The sequence below is a fragment of the Aquarana catesbeiana genome, linkage group LG11, assembly GCF_042186555.1.
Source record: "Aquarana catesbeiana isolate 2022-GZ linkage group LG11, ASM4218655v1, whole genome shotgun sequence".
NCBI lineage: Eukaryota > Metazoa > Chordata > Amphibia > Anura > Ranidae > Aquarana > Aquarana catesbeiana.
In genome coordinates, this window is record NC_133334.1 from 252,484,731 (window position 1) to 252,510,366 (window position 25,636).

The 25,636-nt window shown below is 44.4% G+C and overlaps 1 protein-coding gene across 2 annotated transcripts in view; it reads left to right on the forward strand.

Moving 5' to 3' along the window:
- Positions 1 to 234: 234 nt before the first annotated feature.
- The window catches only part of LOC141112633 (adhesion G-protein coupled receptor G1-like), a 43,498-nt gene continuing 18,096 nt past the window's right edge, over positions 235 to 25,636 (forward strand). For both annotated transcript variants that reach the window (XR_012236625.1, XM_073605603.1), the window contains exons 1-2: positions 235 to 329; positions 7,018 to 7,440. Coding sequence is in view for 1 of the 2 variants with exons in the window: in XM_073605603.1 (XP_073461704.1) it covers positions 296 to 329; positions 7,018 to 7,440 (457 nt within the window). In the remaining variant the exon portion in view is untranslated. The remainder of the gene's footprint in view (positions 330 to 7,017; positions 7,441 to 25,636) is intronic.

A 25,636-nucleotide genomic window follows, 5' to 3' on the forward strand; every position in this document is an offset into this window, starting at 1 on the left:
GTCCCTCAAAATCAGGGACAGTTGGGAGCTATGCCTTCCCTGCCAGAGACTAATGTAACACATTCCCTGCCAAAGGGACATCCATAACCCCTTCCCTGCCAAAAAAAAAAGCATCCATAACCCCTTCCCTACCAGAGACTCCTGTAACCCCTTCTGTGCTGGGTGATGTGTGTGTGGATTCCCTCTTGTGGTGACAATGTGTAATGAATTGCTCTATTCAGGCACACCCCCCTCCTTCTGCAAACACTAACAAAGCTTCATTTCTCCTTCTTCAGACTCTCAGCCTGGACTCATCATGACCGCTCTGCTGACACTGCTACTGCTCACAGGTAAGTCAGTCCCCTGCCACCTGCTACTCCACCAAGGGATAGGTGACCCCAGGATCCCCCCACCCCTACCTGGAACTACCATAAAGTCACCTAACACCTGTAATAGGGATATATATATATAATATGATGGCAAAAATTCCACATTGGAAAATTCCACATGGATTTTTTTAGGCACCACAAGGAAAACACTTGACTAACATAAGATTTGTTTACATAAATGTATTTTATTTTACATAAAAAAATCAGTTCACATAAAACACAATTTATGTCAATTGATTTTAAATGTAAAATGAGATAAATTTGCGTAAATTAATCTTATGTTATTCAAGTCTTTTCCTTGTGGTGCCTTAAAAATCTATACGAAAGAAAAAAAAATGAATTTTTTGGATTTGTGTTATTTCTGGATGTGGCACCCCACAGCAAATAATATATCTAATATATCTATATCTATAGCTATATATATATATATATATATATATATATATATATATATATATATATATATATATATATATTTTTTTTTTTTTTTTTTTTTATTATGCAGGATTTATATAGTGCTGACGGTTTGCGCAGCGCTTTGCATTATATATATTACATTTATATATATAAATTTTGTGTTGTTCTGTCAAGCTTTTATATATATGTATATGATGGATTGGGCTGTTTGTTATATGTAGAAGTCTCCTTGTGTTTTTGTGGAAGATTTATATTGTATAATATGTGTTACATATAATGAATTGTATTAGTAAAACATGCAGATTCTGGGAGGCTAACAGGAAAATATAATCTGACGCACATACGCACTGTGATTGGTGGCTGTAATACACAATTTTGTACTTTTTATTACTTTTTATTTTGTTTCCTTGATAAAAAATTCATAATGTGCGTGTAGGATTTGCTGGGATTTCAATCTACAAATGATAGAATTGCCCCCAAGTAGAATATAAAGGCGACAGGTCATTGTATTGTGTGCAGATGTTGTTGCTGGTGCGGGGATCTGTATGGTGTTACGTTGTACAATGCAAAACCATCGTCTGGTATAAATGTATTACGGTATATCATGTTGTGTTATATAGTGCATCCTACTTAGTGGGCTTATACTATGCTGCATCATGTTTTAGTGTATTATCTCATGGTTTTATTTTTTTTTATATCTTTTTTTATTGATGTTTTCAAGTGTACAAACCCAAAAAAATAAACAAAAACAACAAAAGCGTAATAAAACAACAGCACAGTCTTACAAAGGCACAGTACGCCTACGCAAGGGCTGTATAAGAAAGGATCCAGTACTCCAAGGATCCGAGCAGTATATTCTCATGTTTATATTGTATAGTGTTTTGTCATGTTTTGTTGTATTATACTTTGTTGTGTTATATTTTGTTGTATGGTAATACTGTGTTTATTTTGTATAGTGTTGTGTTATACTTTGTTGTGTTTTTTGTATCACGTTGTGTTATATTGTGCCATCTTATTTGGTGTGTTTTTCTTTTTCTATGTTGTTATGTTGTGCTCTGTTGTATTATACTTTGTTGTGTTTTGTAGTGTCGTACCATGCTGTGCTCCATAATATTGTGTTTTGTTATATTATAGTTTGTTGTGTTTTGTAGTGTCTTATCATTTTGTGCTGTATAATGTGTTTTGTTGTATTATACTTTGTTTTTTTTTTTCGTGTTGTACCATGCTGTGCTGTGTAAAATTGTGATATGTTGTATTATACTTTGTTGCATTTTGTAGTGTCGCACTATGATGTGCTGTGTAATGCAATGTGGAGTTCTGTTTTTAGATTTACTCTTTCAAATAATGTTTCCTCCAGACATAAAGTCATTTCTGCCGAACAGAAGAAAACCCAGAGAGCCGCACAGTGCCGGCTGACACCAACTGAGAGTTCTCTGTATACACAGTATTGTCATTGTTCCCGCGGGGAGCTTTCATAATGAGTCTAGGACTCCGCATCTGAGTCTGAAGATCGCTCTTCCCATGTGTTATGGTTTATGCATGTGTGTAGTATGTTGTCTGTGGTGTGGCTGTGTGTAGTATATTGTATCTGTGGCGTGCTATGTTGTATCTGTGGTATGATATGTTGTGTAGTATGTTGTTTTTTTTGTGGTTTATTTCTGCGTGTAATTTTTTTTCACTTATCTTGAGGTTGTATGTTGCTGGTTTTATTCACATTGGGTTATTTTAGTGTATCTTGAGCTTTGTATGTCCATGTTGTGGGTGCTTTGTACCTGTTGTGCGGTACAGAATAATCAACTTCTCCATGTGTGATATGTGTGGGGGAAGGTGTGTGTTGGGTTTTACTCCGACAGGTTCAGCAGGGTTCCATGTTCCTCATGTATGTGTTGGATTGTACCCTGACCGGTGGAGTGGGGTTCCAGGTTCCTAATGTGTGATAAGTGTGAGGGAAGGTGTGTGTTGGGTTGTATTCCAACAGGTGGAGCGGGGTTCCGGGATCTTAATGTGTGATCTGTGTGAGGGAAGGTGTGTGTTGGGCTTTATTCCGACAGGTGCAGCGAGGTTCCATGTTCCTCATGTGTGAGTTGGGTTGTACCCCAGCAGGTGGAGCGGGGTTTCAGGATCTTCATGTGTGATCTGTGTGAGGGAAGGTGTGTGTTGGGCTTTATTCCGACAGGTGCAGCGAGGTTCCATGTTCCTCATGTGTGAGTTGGGTTGTACCCCAACAGGTGGAGCGGGGTTCCAGGTTCCTAATGTGTGATAAGTGTGGGGGAAGGTGTGTGCTGGGTTGTACCCCGACAGGTGGAGCGGGACTCCAGGATCTTCATGTGTGATATGTGTGGGGAAGGTGTGTGTTGGGTTGCACCCTGACAAGGGAAGCAGGGTTTAGGGTTCCTCGTGTGTGATATAAGTGGAGAAAGGAGTGTGTTGGGTTGTACCTGGACAAGTGGAGCGGGGTTCCAGGTTCCTCATGTGTGATATGTGTGGGGGAAGGTGCGTGTTGGGCTGCACCCTGACAGATGAAGCGGGGTTTCGGGTTCCTCATATGTGATATAAGTGGAAAAACGTGTGTGTGTTGGGTTGTAACTGAACAGGTGAAGTGGGGTTCCAAGTTCTTCATGTGTGAAGGAGTGTGTACCCAGTAATGTGGTGGACAGGTGGAGTGGGGTGGGGTTCCAGGTTTATCATGTGTGAAGGTGTGTGTACCTTGAAAGGTAGAGCGGGGTCCCGGGTTCCTGTGTGATATGTGTGGAGGAAGGTGTGTGTTGGATTGTACTCTGGCAGGTGAAGCGAGGTTTCTGGTTCGTCAGGTCAGGAATGGGCAGGTGATGTCATGTATGTGATGTTAGGTCTCTCTCTACTAGTTCAAAAATGTCAGCTCATCAGTCTTCTATGTGAAATACTATCTGATATTTCGAGGAAAATGGGCACGTTGCCAGCAGCTCGGCTTTGATCTGCACTCATTACTCTTCTTAGATATTCGATCTAAAGCTCAAACTTGTTTCCTTTAGAGTAGAGAATGACAGGGAATGGTGGAGAGTCGTGGGGAATGGTTGAAACTTTCTCAGGTTGTACAGATTATTCTTTACTTTCACGTCTGGTTACAACTCAAAAATTTAAAATTTTTCAATTTTTCAATTTTTCTATCTCTTCCGTTTCAAACAATGTTTATCAGAACAAAAAGAGAGGCTGAATCTATATAATGGGGACACCTACAGCAATAAAAATCTGATAGGGATTGTGCCCCCCTTTACCGCTCCATCCAAAATAAACAAAGTTTTGACTTGGTGTATACTTAACATTTTTATTTATTTGTTTTTAATTATATTTTAACTAGAAGTATTGGTAACAGAATAACTAGTAGTAGGGGCCATGGGATAACAAGCAGTAATGGTCATGAGAGAACTAGTAGTATTGGTAAAAGGATAACAAGTGGTACTGGTCATCATATAGCTGGCAGTAATGGTCATTGGATAACTAGTAGTAGTGTGGTCATGGGATAACTAGTATGCCCCGTACACACGGTCGGATTTTCCGAAGGAAAATGTGTTATGGGACCTTTTTTGTTGGAAATTCTGACTGTGTGTGGGCTCCATCACACGTTTTCCATCGGATTTTCTGACACACAAAGTTAGAGAGCAGGATATAAAATTTTCCGACAACGGATTTTGTTGTCGGAAAATTCCGATCGTGTGTACACTAATCCGACGGACAAAGTGCCACGCATGCTCAGAATAAATAAAGAGATGAAAGCTATTGGCCACTGCCCCATTTATAGTCCCAACGTACATGTTTTACGTCACCGCGTTTAGAACGATCTGATTTTCCGACAACTTTGTGTGACCGTGTGTATGCAAGACAAGTTTGAGCCAACATCCGTCGGAAAAAATCCATGGATTTTGTTGTCGGAATGTCCGAACAAGGTCCGACCGTGTGTACGGGGCATTAGTATTGGTAATGGGATAATTCGTAGTATTGGTAATGGGATAATAAGTAGTATTGGTAACGGGATAAATAGTAGTAGTGGTAATGGGATAAATAGTAGTATTGGTCATGGGATAACTAGTAGTGTTATAAACAGGATAATTAGTAGTAGCGCTCATGGTATAACTAGAAGTAGCGGTCAAGGGGTAACTATGGATGAAGGAGATTAAATGACGTTGATTAGATGAAGGTGAATGGAGGAGGTGATTAGAAGAAGATGATTGGAGAAGGCGACTGGATGGAGGGGATTAGATGAGGTTGATGAGATGAAGGGGAATTGAGGCGGTAATTAGAAGAAGATGATTGGAGAAGGTGATTGGATGAGGGGAATTAGATGAAGGTTATTGGAGGAGGGTGATCAGGGAAGGCTTCTGAGATTGATAGAACTGATGAAGCCACTTACCTGAGCGATGAAACATCTACATCACAGATGAAGTCTAGCTAACTTACAATTGTTTTCTTTCATCTTCTGATGAGGAAATCTGGAATCCAGTTCCAGGATATTCTGAATTTAGTCGGTTAGGATCTTGGGAATATGCTGCCCTTATAACCCCATTTCTAAGGATGGACCCTGCTGGTGAGTTAGGTTTGGGTTAGTTAGGAGGATACATGTAGGGATGGAACTTTTAGTCCCAGCAATGACTGGACGCTGCAGGACTCCGCTTCGGTATATGTTGGTTGAGGACTCTTGTAAGCGGCAGTTTCCTGTCTGTGTGGGAAATCAGAGAATTCTATTTATAAATGAACAATCCTTTAAGGTGATTATTATTAGATTTCCTCCCTATAGCTTCCCCATATTCTGTAGCAGTGTATGCAATTAACATACAGAAGGTATGATGTTCAGCTGAGCTTACAATTGAAAATGGAAAATGGTAAAAAAAAAAAAAAGAAAATGGAAAATGGTTAAGCCAGTCAGACTACCTTGTTCCCCCCCCCCCCCCCCAGTCTATGTGTTGCTTAGTCTTGTGGTGTGCGGCAAAGTCTCAGGAAGTGTCGATGTTGCAGCTACACAATGAAATTAATAATGTTCACCATAGACGTGCACACAGAGTTCTGTCCCCAGTCAGTCAGTGTAGGTAGCAGTGGGAGATTAGTAAGATCCTGGGAATGTCAGTCTTCTTCTGTAATGTTTTAGGAGCATGTCCACCCAACCGTTCACCATCCACCCGACCTCTGGGAGCTTTCTTGTATGATATTCACTGAAAGGCAGAATAGGTCTCAGTTGAAGTTCTTTTCCTCGAGGGAAGACATCTTCTGTTACCCCTGAAAACAATAGAGTTCTCCTAGCTGTACTGAGCTGTGGGTGTGTGCCCGTCCTCCTCCAAAAAAACTGCTTTATTATTACATCATATTTCCAGGGAACAAAGTTACAGTTACTTAGGTTGGGTTAGGGTTAGTTAGGTTAGGGATAGTTGGGTTAGGGTTAGTTTAAGAATAGGTTACATATTATATTAAATAATATTGTATTATACTTAATAATTTTATGTATTATTAATACTATGATGATGATTATTAATATTATAATTATTATAAGTTTAAATAGGTAACCTAGGGTTAGTTTTGTTAGGTTAGCTTGGGTAGGGATAGTTAGGTTTGGGTTAGTCGGGGTATGTTTAGTTAGGATAGGGTTAGTTCTATGATCATTAAAATTAAATATTCAATTTACAGGTAAAAACATGGAACTCTGACATCAGTGCATGGAGCAGGATACTTTACGCCAGAGAGCTGACGCTCCCTCTAGCACAGTGACCAGTGTGGAGCTATTGATTGTACATTGTCTGTGTCATCATATTGTATAGAGACCTGTGTGGTCCTATAGATTGTACATGGTCCATGTCTTCATATTGTATAAAGTCCAGTGTGGCCCTATAGATTGTTTATGGTACATATCATCATATTGTATAGAGACCAGTATGGCCCTATAGATTGTACATGGTCCATATCATCGTATTGTAGAGAGACCAGTGTGGCCCTATAAATTGTACTTGGCTCATGTCATTATATTGTATAGAAACCAGTGTGGACCTATAGACTGTACATGATCAGTGTCATCGTATTGTATAGAGACCAGCGTGACCCAATAGATTGCGCATGGTCCATGTCATTGTATTATAGAGAGACTAGTGTGGCCCTATAAATTGTACATGGTCTGTGTCAATATATTGTATAGAGAACCTATAGACTGGGGGATCGGTCCTCTTCAGGTATTGAACATTCCATCTAATAATTATGGGTTTTCTCTCCCCAGGCCTCCTGTCCGATGTCAGGGGCTCCTCTCTGTGTGGATGGAGGAATCAGACGGAGAATAGGAACATCTTGCGCTGGAATGGCAATTCCTCGGATAATATGGTGAGAGTGAAGAACTCCGCGGAGGAACTGACTGTCTCCGCCCCTTTCCTGCCCTCCGATAACATCACTCTGCCGGATCGGCGAGGGCTGTATTCGTTCTGTGTGCACTGGATTCCTGGCCTTCATATTCTGAACTTTACCTATGGGATCACCCTATACCATGAGATCCATGGCCATCCATCTCCCAGGAGTGCCGATTCTGCCTGGCTAAATCTAACGCAGAGCTGTAACCACAGCTACCCCCTCATAAACGTCACTATCAATGGGGAGCGCAAGACCAATGACTGCCTCTACGAATACCCCATCCAGGCCAAAAGATATGGTAAGTGTGGTGGGATTGTGGGGTCACAGCTTCATCAGGGGGGTCCTTACCCATCATGACCAGGATGTATACAGAGGCGGGGCTTATTGATGTGGGTGCACAGGGAGGGTACAAAGGGGAAGACGGTGAACTTTCTAGATGATCCCCCTCCCACACTAGGCATTTTTTCTGGGAAGCTCTATGCATATAAGACTCCTAGGTCCTCCCCCATAGGGACCTTCTTCCCCTCTTCAGGGAAATCTTCCCATCCCCGAGGACCATATACCCCCCCCCCCCAGGGAAAACCCCTACCTGGGATCCTTCTGGTCTCCCCCCGAGGAAAGTCAGCCCACCTAAAGGGAAACCTTATTCTCCCCCCAGATGGGTTCTCTCGAGTCTGTGAGTATGGTTCAGGGAGGATCATGTCATAGCTGTTCATAACCCCTCCCTGAGTATTGTTGTCAGATAAAGCCCCCCCCCCCCAGTATTTTTAGATAAACCCCCCCTTCCCCAAATATTGTCATCCCCCCCCCCCCCAAAGAGGTACTCCTGCCTCCGAGTCTGTATATGGAGTGCAGGAAGTATCAGGTCATAGCTGTTCATAACCCCTCCCTGAGTATCTGAGTATTGTCAGATAAAAATCCCCACCCCCCACGAGTATTATTAAAAAGTCCCCATCCCCCTGAGTATTATCGGATAAATATCTCCCTGAGTCTTGTCAGATATTTTGCCTTGAAAAAGTATTCATACCCCTTGAAATTTTCCACATTTTGTCATGTTACAACCAAAAACGTAAATGTATTTTATGTGATCGATCAACACAAAGTGGCACATAAATGTGAAGTGGAAGGAAAATGATGAATGGTTTTCCAAACCTTTTGCAAATAAATATCTGAAAAGTGTGGCGTGCATTTGTATTCAGCCCCCTTTACTTTGATACCACTAACTAAAATCTAGTGGAACCAATTGCCTTCAGAAGTCACCTAATTAGTAATTAGAGTCCACCTGTTTGTCATTTATTCTCAGTATAAATACAGCTGTTCTGTGAAGCCCTCAGAGGTTTGTTAGAGAACCTTAGTGAACAAACCGCATCATGAAGGCCAAGGAACACACCAGACAGGTCAGGGATAACGTTTTGGAAAAATTTAAAGCAGGGTTAGGTTATAAAAAAATATCCCAAGCTTTGAACATCTCACGGAGCACTGTTCAATCCATCATCCAAAAATGGAAAGAGAATGGCACAACTGCAAACCTACCAAGACATGGCTGTCCACCTAAACTGACATGTCGAGGAAGGGGAGCATTAATCAGAGAAGCAGCCAAGAGGAGCTGCAGAGATCCACAGCTCAGGGGGGAGAATCTGTCCACAGGACAACCATTAGTCCACAATCTGACCTTTATGGAAGAGTGGCAATAAGAAAGCCATTGTTGAAAGAAAGCCATAAGAAGTCTCATATGCAGTTTGAAAGAAACTATTTGGGCGGACACAGTAAACATGTGGAAGAAGGTGCTCTGGTCAGATGAGACCAAAATTGAACTTTTTGGCCAAAAAGCAAAATGCGATGTGTGGTGGAAAACTAACACTGCACATCACCCTGAACACACCATCCCCACCGTGAAACATGGTGGTGGCAGCATCATGTTGTGAGGATTCTTTTCTTCAGCAGGGACAGGGAAGCTGGTCAGAGTTGATGGAAGATGGATGGAGCAAAGTACAGGGCAATCTTAGAAGAAAACCTGTTAGAGTCTGCAAAACACTTGAGACTGGGATGAAGGTTCACCTTCCAGCAGAACAAGGACCATAAACATACAGCCAGAGCTACAATGGAATGGTTTGGTTCAAAGCATATTCATGTGTTAGAATGGCCCAGTTAAAGTCCAGACCTAAATCCAATTGAGAATCTGTGGCAAGACTTGAAAATTACTGTTCACAGACGTTCTCCATCCAATCTGACAGAGCTTGAGCTGTTTTGCAAAGAAGAATGGACAGAAATGTCCCTCTCTAGATGTACAAAGCTGGTAGAGACATCCCCAAAAAGACTTGCAGCTGTAATTGCAGTGAAAGGTGGTTCTACAAAGTATTGACTCAGGGGGGCGCCATACAAATGCATGCCAAACTTTTCACATATTTATTTGTAAAAAAATTTGAAAACTATTTATCATTTTCCTTCCACTTCACAATTATGTGCCACTTTGTGTTGGTCTATCACATAAAATCCCAATAAAATACATTTATGTTTTTGGTTGTAACATGACAAAATGTGGAAAATTTCAAGGGGTATGAATACTTTTTCAAGGCACTGTAAAAGCCCTTCCAAGTATTGTATGATAAACGGTACTCCTGCCCCAGAGTCTGTGAGTGTGGTGCAGGAAGAATCTTCATAACCCCTCACACAGCTCTTCATAACCCCTCCTAAAGTATTGTCAGATAAAAGCCCCCCACCCCCCTACCCCTGAGAATTATCAGGTAAATATTCTCCCCAAGTCATGTCAGGTAACCCCCCCGAGTATTGTCAGATAAAGCACTCCCTGAGTGTTGTCAGATAAAGCCCCCCCAAAGTATTGTCAGATAAAGCCCCCCGAGTTTTCCTGGCCTTCCTATCCTGAATTCTACCTACAGGACCACGAAATACCATGTGATTTTCTCCTCCCCCCAAGTATTGTCAGATAAAGCCCCCCCCCCCTTGATTATTGTTGCCAGATAAAGGCCCGCCCCCTTCCCAAGTGTTTCAGAAAAATGCCCCCCCCCCCCAGTATTGTCAGATAAGTCACTAATTAAATATTAAAACCCACGCTATTAAAGGATCTCTACCGGTAGCTGCATGAAATCAGAATAGTTTAATCTTAAACAAGGTATGTCTCTATGCATACTCCCTAAGTATTCTAAACCAGTGTGACATCCAGGGCCTTTTTCAGTGGGAACGTGGGGGAACGGCGTTTCGGCACCTCCAGTTCTGAGTGTATGTAATGCCAAGGGGTGCTGGGATGTGCTGCAGCATCTGTTGATCCTGGAGGGGATCTATTTTTGTGGTGGTCTTTTTGTTGCTATGTAAGGTCTATTGCTGCTGTTGAGGGATCTATTGTTGCTGGGAGAGGGGAGGGGGCTTATGTTGCTGGGGAGCCAATTGTTGCTGGAATTAATCTACTGTTGAGGGAAGGGTCTACTGTTGCTGGCTGCTGGGAGATCTGTTGTTGCTTCCAGGGGTCTTTTGTTGCTGGAATGATATTTGGTTGTGGGGATCCATTGTTGCTGGTGGGAATCTACTGTTGCTGGTGGGGTCTAATATTGCTGCCTGCAGGTGATCTATTTTACTGCTTTTCTTGTTCTCATTTATAAATGTCATACAAATTACTTAGCACCACAAAATGTTACTCGGTTCTGTATTCTCTAAAGGGGCGGTACTGAGAGGTAGGTAGGGGGTGGAACCAAAGGATGGTGCTGAGAGGTGGGTAGGGGGCGGAGACAGGAAGTGACTCAGAAGGGAGGAGTTCCTGTACCTATTCTCTGAGAACGTCATACACAAATTCATGTACATAAAATGCATTAATTATATGGACCTTTTACACTGTGCAGGCCATGCAATTAAAGTGCATCAAGGTACATCAAATTTGCATCAAAATATACAGTATATACTGTATATGAGTGCAAATTTTAAAGTGCATCAATCTGTGTCTTTTATACTGTGCACACCAAGCGTATCCTAAACAAATAAATTCACTTTGTGCTGAATTAATTACCCAGTGTCCTTTATATATCATTCACTTACTGTGTATTCTATGTGTTTTTGTTTGTATTCTATGTGTGCCTGCTTCAAAAACCACATGATCACACCACCACCTACTCAAGTCACTAACCAGATTACTTGTGTGACTTGTCATGCAACTTTAGACACATAAAGTCACATGACAAGTCATAGTTGATGTATGTCAATGGAAGCCGTTCAAATCTATGCGACTTAACCACTTCCACACCACGCAAATTCCAGCACTCCTCTCCTACATGTAAAAATCATCATTTTTTTGGGTCGAAAATGACTCAGAACCCCCAATCATTATATATATATATATATATATATATATATATATATATATATATATATATATTTATATATATTTTTTTTTTTAGCAGACACCCTAGGGTAGTAATGGTGAACCTTGGCACCCCAGATGTTTTGGAACTACATTTCCCATGATGCTCATGCACTCTGCGGTGTAGTTGAGCATCATGGGAAATGTAGTTCCAAAACATCTGGGGTGCCAAGGTTCACCATCACTGCCCTAGGGAATTAAGTGGCGGTCATTGCAACTTTTTATCATTAGTAATTAGAAAAGTAATTTTTCTGGTTCAATAAGTTTTATTGCAGAAGTAGTATTAAACATACAACAATGTCAAAGGCACCTAGATTGCCCACGCAGGGGCTAGAACTGGAGCAAAAACAACAAAAGGAAATACAACATAAACCGAGGAGGGCACCCTCTTAATTAACAGTCATATAAATCCTGAGTGTAACTTACGTAATTTGGGGTGACCCCCGAAAGTGCAGAAAAAAACCAGGACAAAATGCATTGACTCTGCACTTAAGATCATCTTGGGCCTCTGTTAGCGATCAAAAAAAAGGGCTAGGAGCTCTGGTAAGAGAAGAAGAACAGAGAGAAATAGGAAAGAGAGGGGGAGAATAAGAGAAAGTGGGAAGGGGGGAAAGGGAAAAGGAGAGGGGGGACCCGGGATCATCCAGGAAACTAGTCAGAGCCGATCCATACTACTCAGAGGAAGTTCAGGGAAGGTATACGCCAACCAAGGCTCCCAAACTTTAAGGAACTTGGCATGCACGTCTTTGAGTATACTAGACATTCGCTCATTGACCATCATGCACGTCAAGCAGTTTTTCACTTCCTGAAAGGGGACTGAGGTTTTTTTCTATGCTTGAGCAATCGTCCTTTAGAAAGGTAATTTTTCAAACGCAATTTTTTGGGAAAAAAAAACACATTCATAAATAGCGGAGTATTCATAAATACTCGTGGTATGGCGCCAAACTTTGGTACTTAAAAATCTCCATAGGCGACGCTTTAAAGTTTTTTTTTACAGGTTACATGTTTAGAGTTACAGAGGAGGTCTTGGGCTATAATTATTGCCCTAGCTCTAACGTTCACGGTGATACCTCATAAATGTGGTTTGAATATCGTTTACATATGGCGCGACCTATGTATGCGTTTACTTCTGCATGCAAGCTCGGGGGAGGGACGGGGGTGCTTTAATTTTTTTTTTGTTATTAAATAATTCATTTTTATTTTTACACTTTCCCTTTAAAAATTCTCCTCTAGGCTGGAAAGCCTGAGATCAAAAAAAAAAAAGAATTAAAGAGGGAGTCCACCTAAATCCACCTAAAAAAAAAATATTAAAAGCCAGCAGCTACAAATACTGCAGCTGCTGACTTTTAATAAATGGCCACTTACCTGTCCCAGGGTCCAGCGATGTCGGCAGCCGACGCCGATAACCCGCTCGATTCTCGGCAGCTGCCGCCGCCATCCTGGGTGAGGGAATCAGGAAGTGAAGCGTTGCGGCTTCACTTCCCGGTTCCCTACTGCGCATGCGCGAGTCACGCTGCGCATCGTAACTGGTCTCCGCTATTTCCTGGGACCTGTGTGTTTCCCAGGAGTCAGCGCGAAGGGACAGGGCGGCACAGTGGCGCAGTGGGTAGCACTCTCGCCTAGCAGTAAGAAGGGTCGCTGGTTCGAATCCCGACCACGACACTACCTGCCTGGAGTTTGCATGTTCTCCCTGTGTCTGCGTGGGTTTCCTCCGGGTACTCCGGTTTCCTCCCACACTCCAAAGACATGCTGGTAGGTTAATTGGATCCTGTCTAAATTGGCCCTAGTATAGGTATGAATGTGAGTTAGGGACCTTAGATTGTAAGCTCCTTGAGGGTATAGGGACTGATGTGAATGTATAATATATATATGTAAAGCGCTGCGTAAATTGACGGCGCTATATAAGTACCTGAAATAAATAAATAAATAATACATGCTAAACAGACGCTATGATTGTTCTTATGGTGAAAGGAATCAGTGGGGATATCTGAACGATGCCTGTATATTTTGCACATACAGTTTCTCACAAAAGTGAGTACACCCCTGACATTTTTTTAATTAGTTTATTATATCTTTTCATGTGACAACACTGAAGAAATGACACTTTACTACAATGTAAAGTAGTGAGTGTACAGTTTGTATAACAGTGTAAATTTGCTGTCCCCTCAAAAAAAATCAACACACAGCCAATAATGTCTAAACTGCTTGTAACAAAAGTGAGTACACCCCTAAGTGAACATGTCCAAATTGGGCCCAATTAGCCATTTTCCCTCCCTGATGTCATGTGACTCATTAGTGTTACAAGGTCTCAGGTGTGAATGGGGAGCAGGTGTGTTAAATTTTGTGTTATCGCTCTCACTCTCTCATACTGGTCACTGGATGTTCAACATGGCACCTCATGGCAAAGAACTCTCTGAGGATCTGAAAAAAAGAATTGTTGCTCTACATAAAGATAGCCTAGGCTATAAGAAGATTGCCAAGACACTGAAACTGAGCTGCAGCACAGTGGCCAAGACCATACAGCAGTTTAACAGGACAGGTTCCACTCAGGACAGACCTCGCCATGGTCGACCAAAGAAGTCGAGTGCACGTGCTCAGCATCATATCCAGAGGGAACATAGACCTATGAGCGCTGCCAGCATTGCTGCAGAGGTTGAAGGGGTGGGAGGTCAGCCTGTCAGTGCTCAGACCATACGCCGCACACTGCATCAAATTGGTCTGCATGGCTGTCATCCCAGAAGGAAGTCTCTTCTAAAGATGATGCACAAGAAAGCCTGCAAACAGTTTGCTGAAGACAAGCAGACTAAGGACATGGATTACTGGAACCATGTCCTGTGGTCTGATGAGACCAAGATACATTTATTTGGTTCAGATGGTGTCAAGCGTGTGTGGCGGCAACCAGGTGAGGAGTACAAAGACAAGTGTGTCTTGCCTACAGTCAAGCATGGTGGTGGGAGTGTCATGGTCTGGGGCTTCATGAGTGCTGCCGACACTGGGAAGCTACAATTCATTGAGGGATCCATAAATGCCAACACGTACTGTGACATACTGAAGCAGAGCATGATCCCCTCCCTTCGGAGACTGGGCCGCAGGGCAGTATTCCAACATGATAACGACCCCAAACACACCTCCAAGACGACCACTGCCTTTCTAAAGAAGCTGAGGCTAAAGGTGATGGACTGGCCAAGCATGTCTCCAGACCTAAACCCTATTGAGCATCTGTGGGGCATCCTCAAATGGAAGGTGGAGGAGCACAAGGTCTCTAACATCCACCAGCTCCGTGATGTCATCATGAAGGAGTGGAAGAGGACTACAGTCGCAACCTGTGAAGCTCTGGTGAACTCCATGCCCAAGAGGGTTAAGGCAGTGCTAGAAAATAATGGTAGCCACACAAAATATTGACACTTTTGGCCCAATTTGGACATTTTCACTTATGGGTGTACTAACTTTTGTTGCCAGTGGATTAGACATTAAAGCGATTGTAAAGCTTCGTGTTTTATTTCTTTAAAATAACAAACATGTCATACTTACCTCCACTGTGCAGCTCGTTTTGCACAGAGTGGCCTCGATCACCGTCTTCTGGGGTGCCCTGTTGGCTCTCGCGGCTCCTCCTAGCATCAGATAACCGCTAAGAGAAGCTTTCTCCCAGGGGGGTTACCTTGCGGGCGCGCTCCCGAGTCCAGCATTTGCATCCATAGACACGAATGCCGCCCCCCAGTGCCTGCGTCATTGGATTTGATTGACAGCAGCAGGAGCCAATGGCTGCGCTGCTATCAATCTATCCAATCAAGAGCCGGGACCCTGTGCAGAGAGGGAGAGCGCGTCTCCGCCGAGGGAATGAAGGGGCTCAGTTGAGTAAAGGGGCCGGTCACTGCCAGAAGTTTATTCACCTTAATGCATAGGATGGATTAAGTTAAAAAAACACGAAGGTTTACAACCCCTTTAAAGGCTGTGTGTTGAGTTATTTTGAGGGGACAGCAAGTTTACACTGTTATACAAGCTGTACACTCACTACTTTACATTGTAGCACAGTGTCATTTCTTCAGTGTTGTCACATGAAAAGATATAATAAAATATTTACAAAAATGTGAGGGGTGTACTCACTTTTGTGAGATACTGTATACAGTGGGGACGGAAAGTATTCAGACCCCCTTAAATTTTTCTCTCTTTGTTATATTGCAGCCATTTGCTAAAATCATTTAACTTAATTTTTTCCTCATTAATGTACACACAGCACCCCATATTGACAGAAAAACACAGAATTGTTGACATTTTTGCAGATTTATTAAAAAAGAAAAACTGAAATATCACATGGTCCTAAGTATTCAGACCCTTTGCTCAGTATTTAGTAGAAGAACCCTTTTGATCTAATACAGCCATGAGTCTTTTTGGGAAAGATGCAACAAGTTTTTCACACCTGGATTTGGGGATCCTCTGCCATTCCTCCTTGCAGATCCTCTCCAGTTCTGTCAGGTTGGATGGTAAACGTTGGTGGACGGACATTTTTAGGTCTCTCCAGAGATGCTCAATTGGGTTTAAGTCAGGGCTCTGGCTGGGCCATTCAAGAACAGTCACGGAGTTGTTGTGAAGCCACTCCTTCGTTATTTTAGCTGTGTGCTTAGGGTCATTGTCTTGTTGGAAGGTAAACCTTCGGCCCAGTCTGAGGTCCTGAGCACTCTGGAGAAGGTTTTCGTCCAGGATATCCCTGTACTTGGCTGCATTCATCTTTCCCTCGATTGCAACCAGTCGTCCTGTCCCTGCAGCTGAAAAACACCCCCACAGCATGATGCTGCCACCACCATGCTTCACTGTTGGGACTGTATTGGACAGGTGATGAGCAGTGCCTGGTTTTCTCCACGCACACCGCTTAGAATTAAAGCCAAAAAGTTCTATCTTGGTCTCATCAGACCAGAGAATCTTATTTCTCACCATCTTGGAGTCCTTCAGGTGTTTTTTAGAAAACTCCATGTGGACTTTCATGTGTCTTGCACTGCGGAGAGGCTTCCATCGGGCCACTCTGCCATAAAGCCCCGACTGGTGGAGGGCTGCAGTGATGGTTGACTTTCTACAACTTTCTCCCATCTCCCCACTGCATCTTTGGAGCTCAGCCACAGTGATCTTTGGGTTCTTCTTTACCTCTCTCACACCAAGGCTCTTCTCCCCCGATAGCTCAGTTTGGCCAGACGGCCAGCTCTAGGAAGGGTTTTGGTCATCCCAAACGTCTTCCATTTAAGGATTACGGAGACCACTGTGCTCTTAGGAACCTTAAGTGCAGCAGAATTTTTTTGTAACCTTGGCCAGATCTGTGCCTTCCCACAATTCTGTCTCTGAGCTCTTCAGGCAGTTCTTTTGACCTCATGATTCTCATTTGCTCTGACATGCACTGTGAGCTGTAAGGTCTTATATAGACAGGTGTGTGGCTTTCCTAATCAAAGCCAATCAGTATAATCAAACACAGCTGGACTCAAATGGAGGTGTAGATCCATCTCAAGGATGATCAGAAGAAATGGACAGCACCTGAATTAAATATATGAGTGTCACAGCAAAGGGTCTGAATACTTAGAGCCCTTGCACACTGGGGCAGTGTCGGCGGTAAAACGCCGCTATTATTAGCGGCGTTTTACCGTCGGTATGCGGCCGCTAGCGGGGCGGTTTTACCCCCCGCTAGCGGCCGAGAAAGGGTTAAATACCACCGCAAAGCGCCTCTGCAGAGGCGCTTTGCCGGCGGTATAGCCGCGCCGTCCCATTGATTTCAATGGACAGGAGCGGTAAAGGAGCGGTATACACAGCTCCGAAGATGCTGCTAGCAGGACTTTTTTTACCGTCCTGCCAGCGCATCGCTCCAGTGTGCAAGCCCTCGGGGCTTGCACACTGGAATGAAAGCAGCGGCACTTTCGGGGCGGTTTGTAGGCGCTATTATTAGCGCAATAGCGCCTGCAAACCGCCCCAGTGTGCAAGGGCTCTTAGGACCATGTGATATTTCAGTTTTTCTTTTTGAATAAATCTGCAAAAATGTCAACAATTCTGTGTTTTTCTGTCAATATGGGGTGCTGTGTGTGGAAAAAATGAGGAAAAAAATGATTTTAGCAAATGGCTGCAATATAACAAAGAGTGAAAAATGTAAGGGGGTCTGAATACTTTCTGTCCTCACTGTATGTAACTGATGCACTTTAATTGGATGGTTTACAAAGATTAAAAGGTCCATGTAATGAATGCACTTTATGTAAACGCACTGGTTTAGGATATTTAGGGATCTTTTAGCACTGCATTGGGGTGTACCTTGTCAGATAAATTAACCTTGATTATCGTGGGAATAAAAGCTCCCCCCCCCCACCCCCGAGTGTTGCCAGAGATCTGCACGTAATTGTACAGAAATAATTGGCCCTGTCTGTATCTGCTCCGGGGCCCATACAGAAGTCAAACTTTCATTTCCACCTTTGTGTGGCCCCGTTTGTTTCACCCCAAACCAGAGACATTGTCCCAGATCAGCACATCCTCCCCGAGACCGCTGCGTCAGCGACTAGTGTGGGGGAGGGGGTGACACCACAGATATCAGCCTCAAGGCCGAGAATCTGAGAATTCACATGGGAAGGCGGGTGAGGGGTGCTGTGTGCACAGAGGAGACAATGCTGCCACTGTGTGCCCACCACAACTGGCACAATGCTGGATGTCACATACATACAAATACATACCTGTCTGTCTATGGACCGAATCCCTCTGTCCTTCTATGGGACCGAATCTCCCTCTCCTACTATGGGAGCGAATCTCCCCGTCCTTCTATGGGACTGAACTCCCATGTTCTTCTATAGGACTGAACTCCCATGTTCTTCTATGGGACCGAATCCCTCTGTCCTTCTATGGGAGCAAATCTCCCTTTCCTTCTATGGGACTGAACTCCCATGTTCTTCTATGGGACCGAATCCCCCTGTCCTTCTATGGGACCAAATCCCTCTGTCCTTTTAAAGGACCGAATTCCTCTGTCCTTTTATGATACAGAATTCCTCTGTCCTTCTATGGTACAGAATCCCTCTGCCCTTCTGTGGGACCAAATCCCTCTGTCCTTCTATGGGACTGAATCCCTCTGTCCTTCTATGGGACCAAACCCCTCTGTCCTTCTATGGGACCAAACCCCTCTGTCCTTCTATGGGAACAAATCCCTCTGTCCTGCTATGGGACTGAATCCCTGTGTCCTGCTATAAGATTGAATCCCTCTGTCCTGCTATGGCACTGAATCCCTCTGTCCTGCTATGGGACTGAATCCCTCTGTCCTGCTATAAGATTGAATCCCTCTGTCCTGCTATGACACTGAATCCCTCTGTCCTGCTATGCGACTGAATCCCTCTGTCCTGCTATAAGACTGAATCCCTCTGTCCTGCTATGGCACTGAATCCCTCTGTCCTTTTATGGGACTGAATCCCTCTGTCCTTCTATGGTACAGAATCCCTCTGCCCTTCTGTGGTACAGAATCCCTCTGCCCTTCTGTGGGACTGAATCCCTCTGTTCTTTTATGGTACAGAATCCCTCTGTCCTTCTATGGGACTGAATCCCTCTGTCCTGCTATGGCACTGAATCCCTCTGCCCTTCTATGGGACCGAATCCCTCTGTTCTGTTATGGTACAGAAACCCTCTGTCCTTTTATGGGACTGAATCCCTCTGTCCTTCTTTGGGACCAAATCCCTCTGTCCTTCTATGGGACCAAATCCCCCTGTCCTTTTATGGGACCGAATCCCTCTGTTCTTCTATGGTACAGAATCCCTCTGTCCTTTTATGGGACCGAATCCCTCAGTCCTTCTATGAGACCAAATCCCTCTGTCCTTCTATGGGACCGAATCCCTCTGTCCTTTTGTGGGACTGAATCCCTCTGTCCTGCTATAGGATCAAATCCCTCTGTCCTTCTATGGGACTGAATCCCTCTGTCATTCTACGGGACTGAATCCCTCTGTCCTTCTATGGGACTGAATCCCTCTGTCCTTTTATGGGACCGAAGCCCTCTGTCCTCCTTATGGTAGGCGTAGTAGGGGCGTGTCCTTTTCCTACATACTTTGTGCTATTGAGTGTCCCTCTTTCTGTATGTACAAAATGGCATTCTGGCTAAGAATGGGTGTGGCTTGGAGGATGGCTGAAATCTGATTGGCTGTTGTGGAGAGCACAGACATAGGTGTATATGATGGTTGTCACACCTGCTCTCCTTCCTGTTGTTGTGGACTGGCTGACCCATGTTAATGATTTGCCCTCAATTACCAATTATTCTGCTATCACCGTTTACTGATTGTGTACAGCCGCAGCTCTGCCGGATTAATGATTGATGGCGGAGTGCCGCTCCCTGTGCAGTGTCCTGGGTTCAGTCCTCTGACACTGCTTGGTGTCCTTTAATTCAAAAGGAAAAACAAAACAGCTGAAAAGTGAGACTCGGAGTTCAGCTTAATGTGTCTGATCCTCACTTAAAGTGGTCGTAAACCCTCCATATATCCAGTGAAGGGACTATCCTCAGGTAATACACAGAGGTAAAAACAAATCCTCCTACATAGGTTGTACCTGTTTATCTGCAGTCTTCTCTTCTCTGCATCCGTTCACAGTCCAGAATTTATAACGCTTGTCTGAGAGTTCAGAAAAAAAGGGGGTGGAGAGCTTAAACTACACACTGCAGAGTAAAGAGAGCTCTGTTAGCTGATTGAAGGGAAGAGACACACAGCACACAGGAACAGAGCTGAGGCTGTCAATCAGCTGGAGGTCCCTCCCCTGTCACCTTTTTTCTCTTGGTGTCAGGAAAACTTGTCAGACGTGATTCATGCTGATAGCAGAGGAAGGAGGCAGCGAACAGAAATGACACTTAGTGCTCTGCATTGAGACAAGTACACACTATAACGGAAAATTGAATACTTACCTTTCCGTAATTTTCCTTTCCTGGTGCCTATCCATGGCAGCATACACATGGTTGTTTACTCTGCCCCCAACCAACCCACAGGACCAACTTTAACTCTATAAAAGAAAGAGTCAGCCCCCCCATTAGCCATTCTTATAACTAGACTCAAACATTTAAGGATTATAGAAAGGGAGGGTGTATGCTGCCATGGATAGGCACCAGGAAAGGAAAATTACAGAAAGGTAAGTATTCAATTTTCCATTTTCCTGGTGCCTTGATGGCAGCATACACATGATAAATAACTCGTTCACAAGGGGGGATGCTGCAAAAACATTTTAATTTCGATTACAGAGCAGACAACTGCAAAGCTTTTCTCCCGAAGTCACGAGAAGTAAGCTGGATCTAGACTATGATGGGTCATGAATGTGGTGAAAGATGACCAACTTACCTCACGACAGATAGTTTCTGGACAGTTTCTGGAGAGACTGGTGCTAAAGCCATCCAGGCAGATGCCATTCCCCGCGTCGATTGAGCATTGATTGGTTTTGGAACTGGAAGACCACTAGCCCAATATGTTCGCTGAATGAGACGTACAATCCAACTTGCCAAGGTTGTCTTTGATGCTTGCCATTCCTCTTCTTGCGCCCTTAGGGATCACAAAGAGACGTTGATTTTTACGAAAAGAACGTGTTAGTTCAACGTAATGTTGGAGAGTCCTTGCCACGTCCAGCTTGTGCAGCTTTGATGTTGTCCTTAATACTGTAGGTTTGAGGACAGAAAAAAGAATGGCTAATGGGGGGGCTGACTTTTTCATGTATAGAGTGAAAGTTGGTCCTGTGGGTTGGTTGGGGGCGGAGTAACTAACCGTGTGTATGCCGCCATGAAGGCACCAGGAAAGAGGGATATGCTTTGTTTGTATTTCATGTCTGAGCATGACAACCATTTTAAGTCCATTTAAAAAAAAATAACATATCTATCTAATATCACCCCATCTGCAGCATGACCCCACCGTGCACAGGGCGACAATACTGTTTGCAATTTCACTGCACAGGTGCTGTGTAATGCTGACCGTTGGATGCTGACAGGTGCTGTGTAATGCTGACCGTTGGATGCTGACAGGTGCTGTGTAATGCTGACCGTTGGATGCTGACAGGTGCTGTGTAATGCTGACCGTTGGATGCTGACAGGTGCTGTGTAATGCTGACCGTTGGATGCTGACAGGTGATGTGTAATACTGACAGTTGGATGCTGACAGGTGCTGTGTAATGCTGACCGTTGGATGCTGACAGGTGATGTGTAATACTGACAGTTGGTGTGTATTGCTGACAGTAAGGATGAGCTCCGGCGTGTTCGCACGCTGCACGTGCCGAGCCCTCCAGGAAGTCGGCACTGCTCTGCGCTAATCACAGGCAGTGAGACATTTCTCGATGTGCGGCTGCAGGGATCGGAAAATGTCTCACTGCCTGTGATTAGCGCAGCGCATTGCCGACTTTCTGGCGGGCTCTGCACGTGCAGCATGCGAACACGCCGGAGCTCATCCTTAGCTGACAGTTGGAGTGTAATGCTGACATTCGGATGCTGACAGTGGATGTGTAATTCTAACAGTTGATGTGCATTGCTGACAGTCGGCGTAATGCTGACAGTAAGACCCTTTTCACATTGGGGCGGTGCCAGCGTTAGCGGTAAAGCGCCTCTAATTTTAGCGGCGCTTTTAACCCCCGCTAGTGGCCGAAGAAACGGTTAATAGCGCCCATGTTGGGGCGCTGCCGAAGTGCTTTGCAGGCGCTTTGGCAGAGCTGCCCATTCATTTCAAAGGGCAGGGGTGGTGTAGGAGTGGTGTATACAACGCTCCCGCACCGCCCCAAAGATGCTGCTTGCAGGACTTTTTTTTCCCATCCTGCAAGTGCACCGCTCCAGTGTGAAAGCACTCGGGCTTTCACACTGGGGTGGCTTGAGAGGCGCTTTACAGGTGCTATTTTTAGCGCTAAAACGCCTGAAAAGTGCTCCAGTGTGAATGGGGTCTTAATGTATAACGTTGACAGTTGGTGTGTAATCTTGACAGTTGGTGTGTAATACTGATCCCACTATTCACAAAGTGACCCCACCGCCCACAGGGTGACAATGCTGCAATGCAGTTTTACTGCACAGTTGCTGTAAAATGCTGACAGTTAATGTGTAATGCTGACAGTTGGTGTCTGCACATTTGTGACATTTTGGGGCATTCCTGACCATACAGATTCCTCCAGCTCCCCACCAGGCACACATCAGAGTTTTTTTGTGATGACAATATTTTGATCTGCAGATCCCTATCTGGGGAGGGGAGAGAGGTGCCATGTACTAGAGACATCTACACAGAGATGGGCTCCAGGGTGAGCACATATAAAGCTCAGGGAAAAAAAAGAATACATATATATATATATATATACAAGGGCGTTGCTAGGGGGTGGCTTTTGGGGCTATAGCCCCGAATCTGAGGCCAATAGCCCCGAGTCTCTGAAGGGGTCCCCAAGGGGAGGGGAGGCTCTCTGGGGACCTTTATGTAAGTGGGGGGGCTCTCTGGGGACCCTGATGTAAGGGAGAGGCTCTCTGGGGACCCTGATTTTAAGGCCTAGGCTCTCTAGGGACCCAGATTTAAGGGGGAGGCTCTCTGGGGACCCTAATGTAAGGGGGCCTCTCTGGGAACCCTGATGTGAGTGGGGGGCCCTCTGGGTACCCTCATGGAAGGGGGAGGCTCTCTGAGGACTCTGATGTAAGGAGGAGGCTCTCTGGGGACCCTGATGTAAGGTGATGTAAGGGGGGGCTCTCTGGGGACCCTGATGTAAACGGGGGGCTCTCTGGGGATATATATACACCCACACGTATATTACTGTATATACATGTGTATGCCCGCCCAAGCATATGACTTTCTTTACTACGCTGCTATGGGCTCTAGCCCCAGATCTTTTGTAGACCTAGCAACGCCCCTGTATATATATATATATATATATATATATATATATATACAGTGGTACCTTGGATTACGAGCATAATTCGTTCCAGAAGAATGCTTGTAATCCAAAGCACTCGTATATCAAAGCGAGTTTCCCCATACGAAAATAATGGAAACTCAGATAATCCATTCCAGTGGCACTGCTAGTGTATGCAGTACCGCATGTAACCAGAGGTGGGGGGGGGGGGGGGCGCTGGAGACATTCGGAAACACTCGGAGAGCACTAGAGCCACTCGGATGCACTCGGAGAGGCTTGGTGACACCCGGGAACGGAGTGTTTCCGAGTGTTTATGAGCGGCTCCAAACGGCTCAGAGTGTCACCAGCGCCCCCGCACCTCTGGCCAAATGCATTACTGCACACCCCAGAGGCTTGAATCCTGCTCGTTTTTACGAGACAACGCTCGCAAACCGAGTCAGAGTTAAAAAAAATAATAGCGAAACGCTCGTAAACCGCGTTACTCGCAGTACGAGGTATTATTGTATTTATATTCAACATATTGCTTATAAAGTAGTATTCTATCTATATGGTATTTTTGAAACAGAAGAGTAGTGGAACTTTAAATATGCCAAATGAGAACAAAGTCAGAATAAAAATCTATATAAATTTTATTACACATAAAACGTTGTCTCATAAACACATTAATAAAACATAGATATGCATTAAGAAAAATTGCGATAAATAAAAAAATATGTAAATCTGATGGATAAGTACTTGTAACTGACCATGTATCCATCAGATTTACATATTTTGTGTATTTATCGCAAGGTTTCTTCATGCATATCTATGATTTTAATATTGTGTTTATGACAACGTTTTATGTGTAATAAAATTTATATAGATTTTTATTCTGACTTTGTTCTCATTTGGCATATTTAAAGTCCCAGTACTCTTCTGTTTCAAAAATACCATATTCATTTATGGGATGATGCTATGGATTTTATGACAAGCCCTCTACCTTACAACTTTCTAGTATTCTATCCAGCCAGCAGGGGGCACAGTGGTCTCCTTTTCACATTTATTACAGAACTCACCACATCAGAGACTCCATCCTTATCAGATCAATTCTGTTTCAATCAGACATAAGGAATGTAAAAGCAAGTTGGCGTGGTGCTCGCTCTCTCTCTCTCTCTCTCTAGGGATAGCTAGCATGGCTCCAGCCCCTCATATGTTCTGAATGTACGATAAAGAGAGTCCCCCTGACCACAAACCATTACAGCTTCCCTCTAAGGTTGGTATTCACAGCTGCTTCCCCCTCCCCTGGAAGAAATGTCACTGTACTGGCAGCTCTTGTCCGCCCGCTTCCTGCCAACACACACAAGTCAACGTGCGTCTGTCAGATAAAGCCGCATTCCCACAGAAAGTCCCAATTCTCAGACGCGCCATCTGTTAACTGTCTTATTGGCAGTGCACCTGGATCCAGGGGTAATATGGGGACCCGGGGGGGTAATATGGGGACCCGGGGATAACGTGGGGCCCCGGGGATAATGTGGGGCCCGCTGTACGCCAGCTCTGGGGGGTCACACGGGGAGAGGTCCAGCACCTGAAGATGGAATTCCTGCGGCCCTCCCACATCCTTCCATGTACCAGGACATTGTGTGAGGGAAGAATGCGAGGAAGGGCCGCAGGGCGTTTGGCACGGTGATCGGTGTAAATCCCGAGAGGCGGTGGGGAAGGGGAACGCGTGACACATTGGCAGCTCTGCCGCCTTCTCTGTGGATTCATTAATGACGGCTTTGTTTGTCATCAAACCCAAAATAGAATCTACAATCCCAGCCAGAGACTCACACGCCGTCCATTGTCATTTACTGGCAGGAACACACCGCCTGGTCTTCTAATGTCATCTGAATGTCAGCGTTCACTACACTGAGCGATCACATGACACCACACTGCCAGCGTACACTACACTAAGTGATCACATGACATCACACTGCCAGCGTTCACTACCCTGAGCGATCACATGACATCACACTGCCAGAGTACACTACACTAAGCGATCACATGACATCACACTGCCAGCGTTCACTACACTGAGCGATCACATGACATCACACTGCCAGCGTTCACTACACTAAGTGATCACATGACATCACACTGCCAGCGTACACTACACTAAGTGATCACATGACATCACACTGCCAGCGTACACTACACTGAGCGATCACATGACATCACACTGCCAGCGTTCACTACACTAAGTGATCACATGACATCACACTGCCAGCGTACACTACACTAAGTGATCACATGACATCACACTGCCAGCGTACACTACACT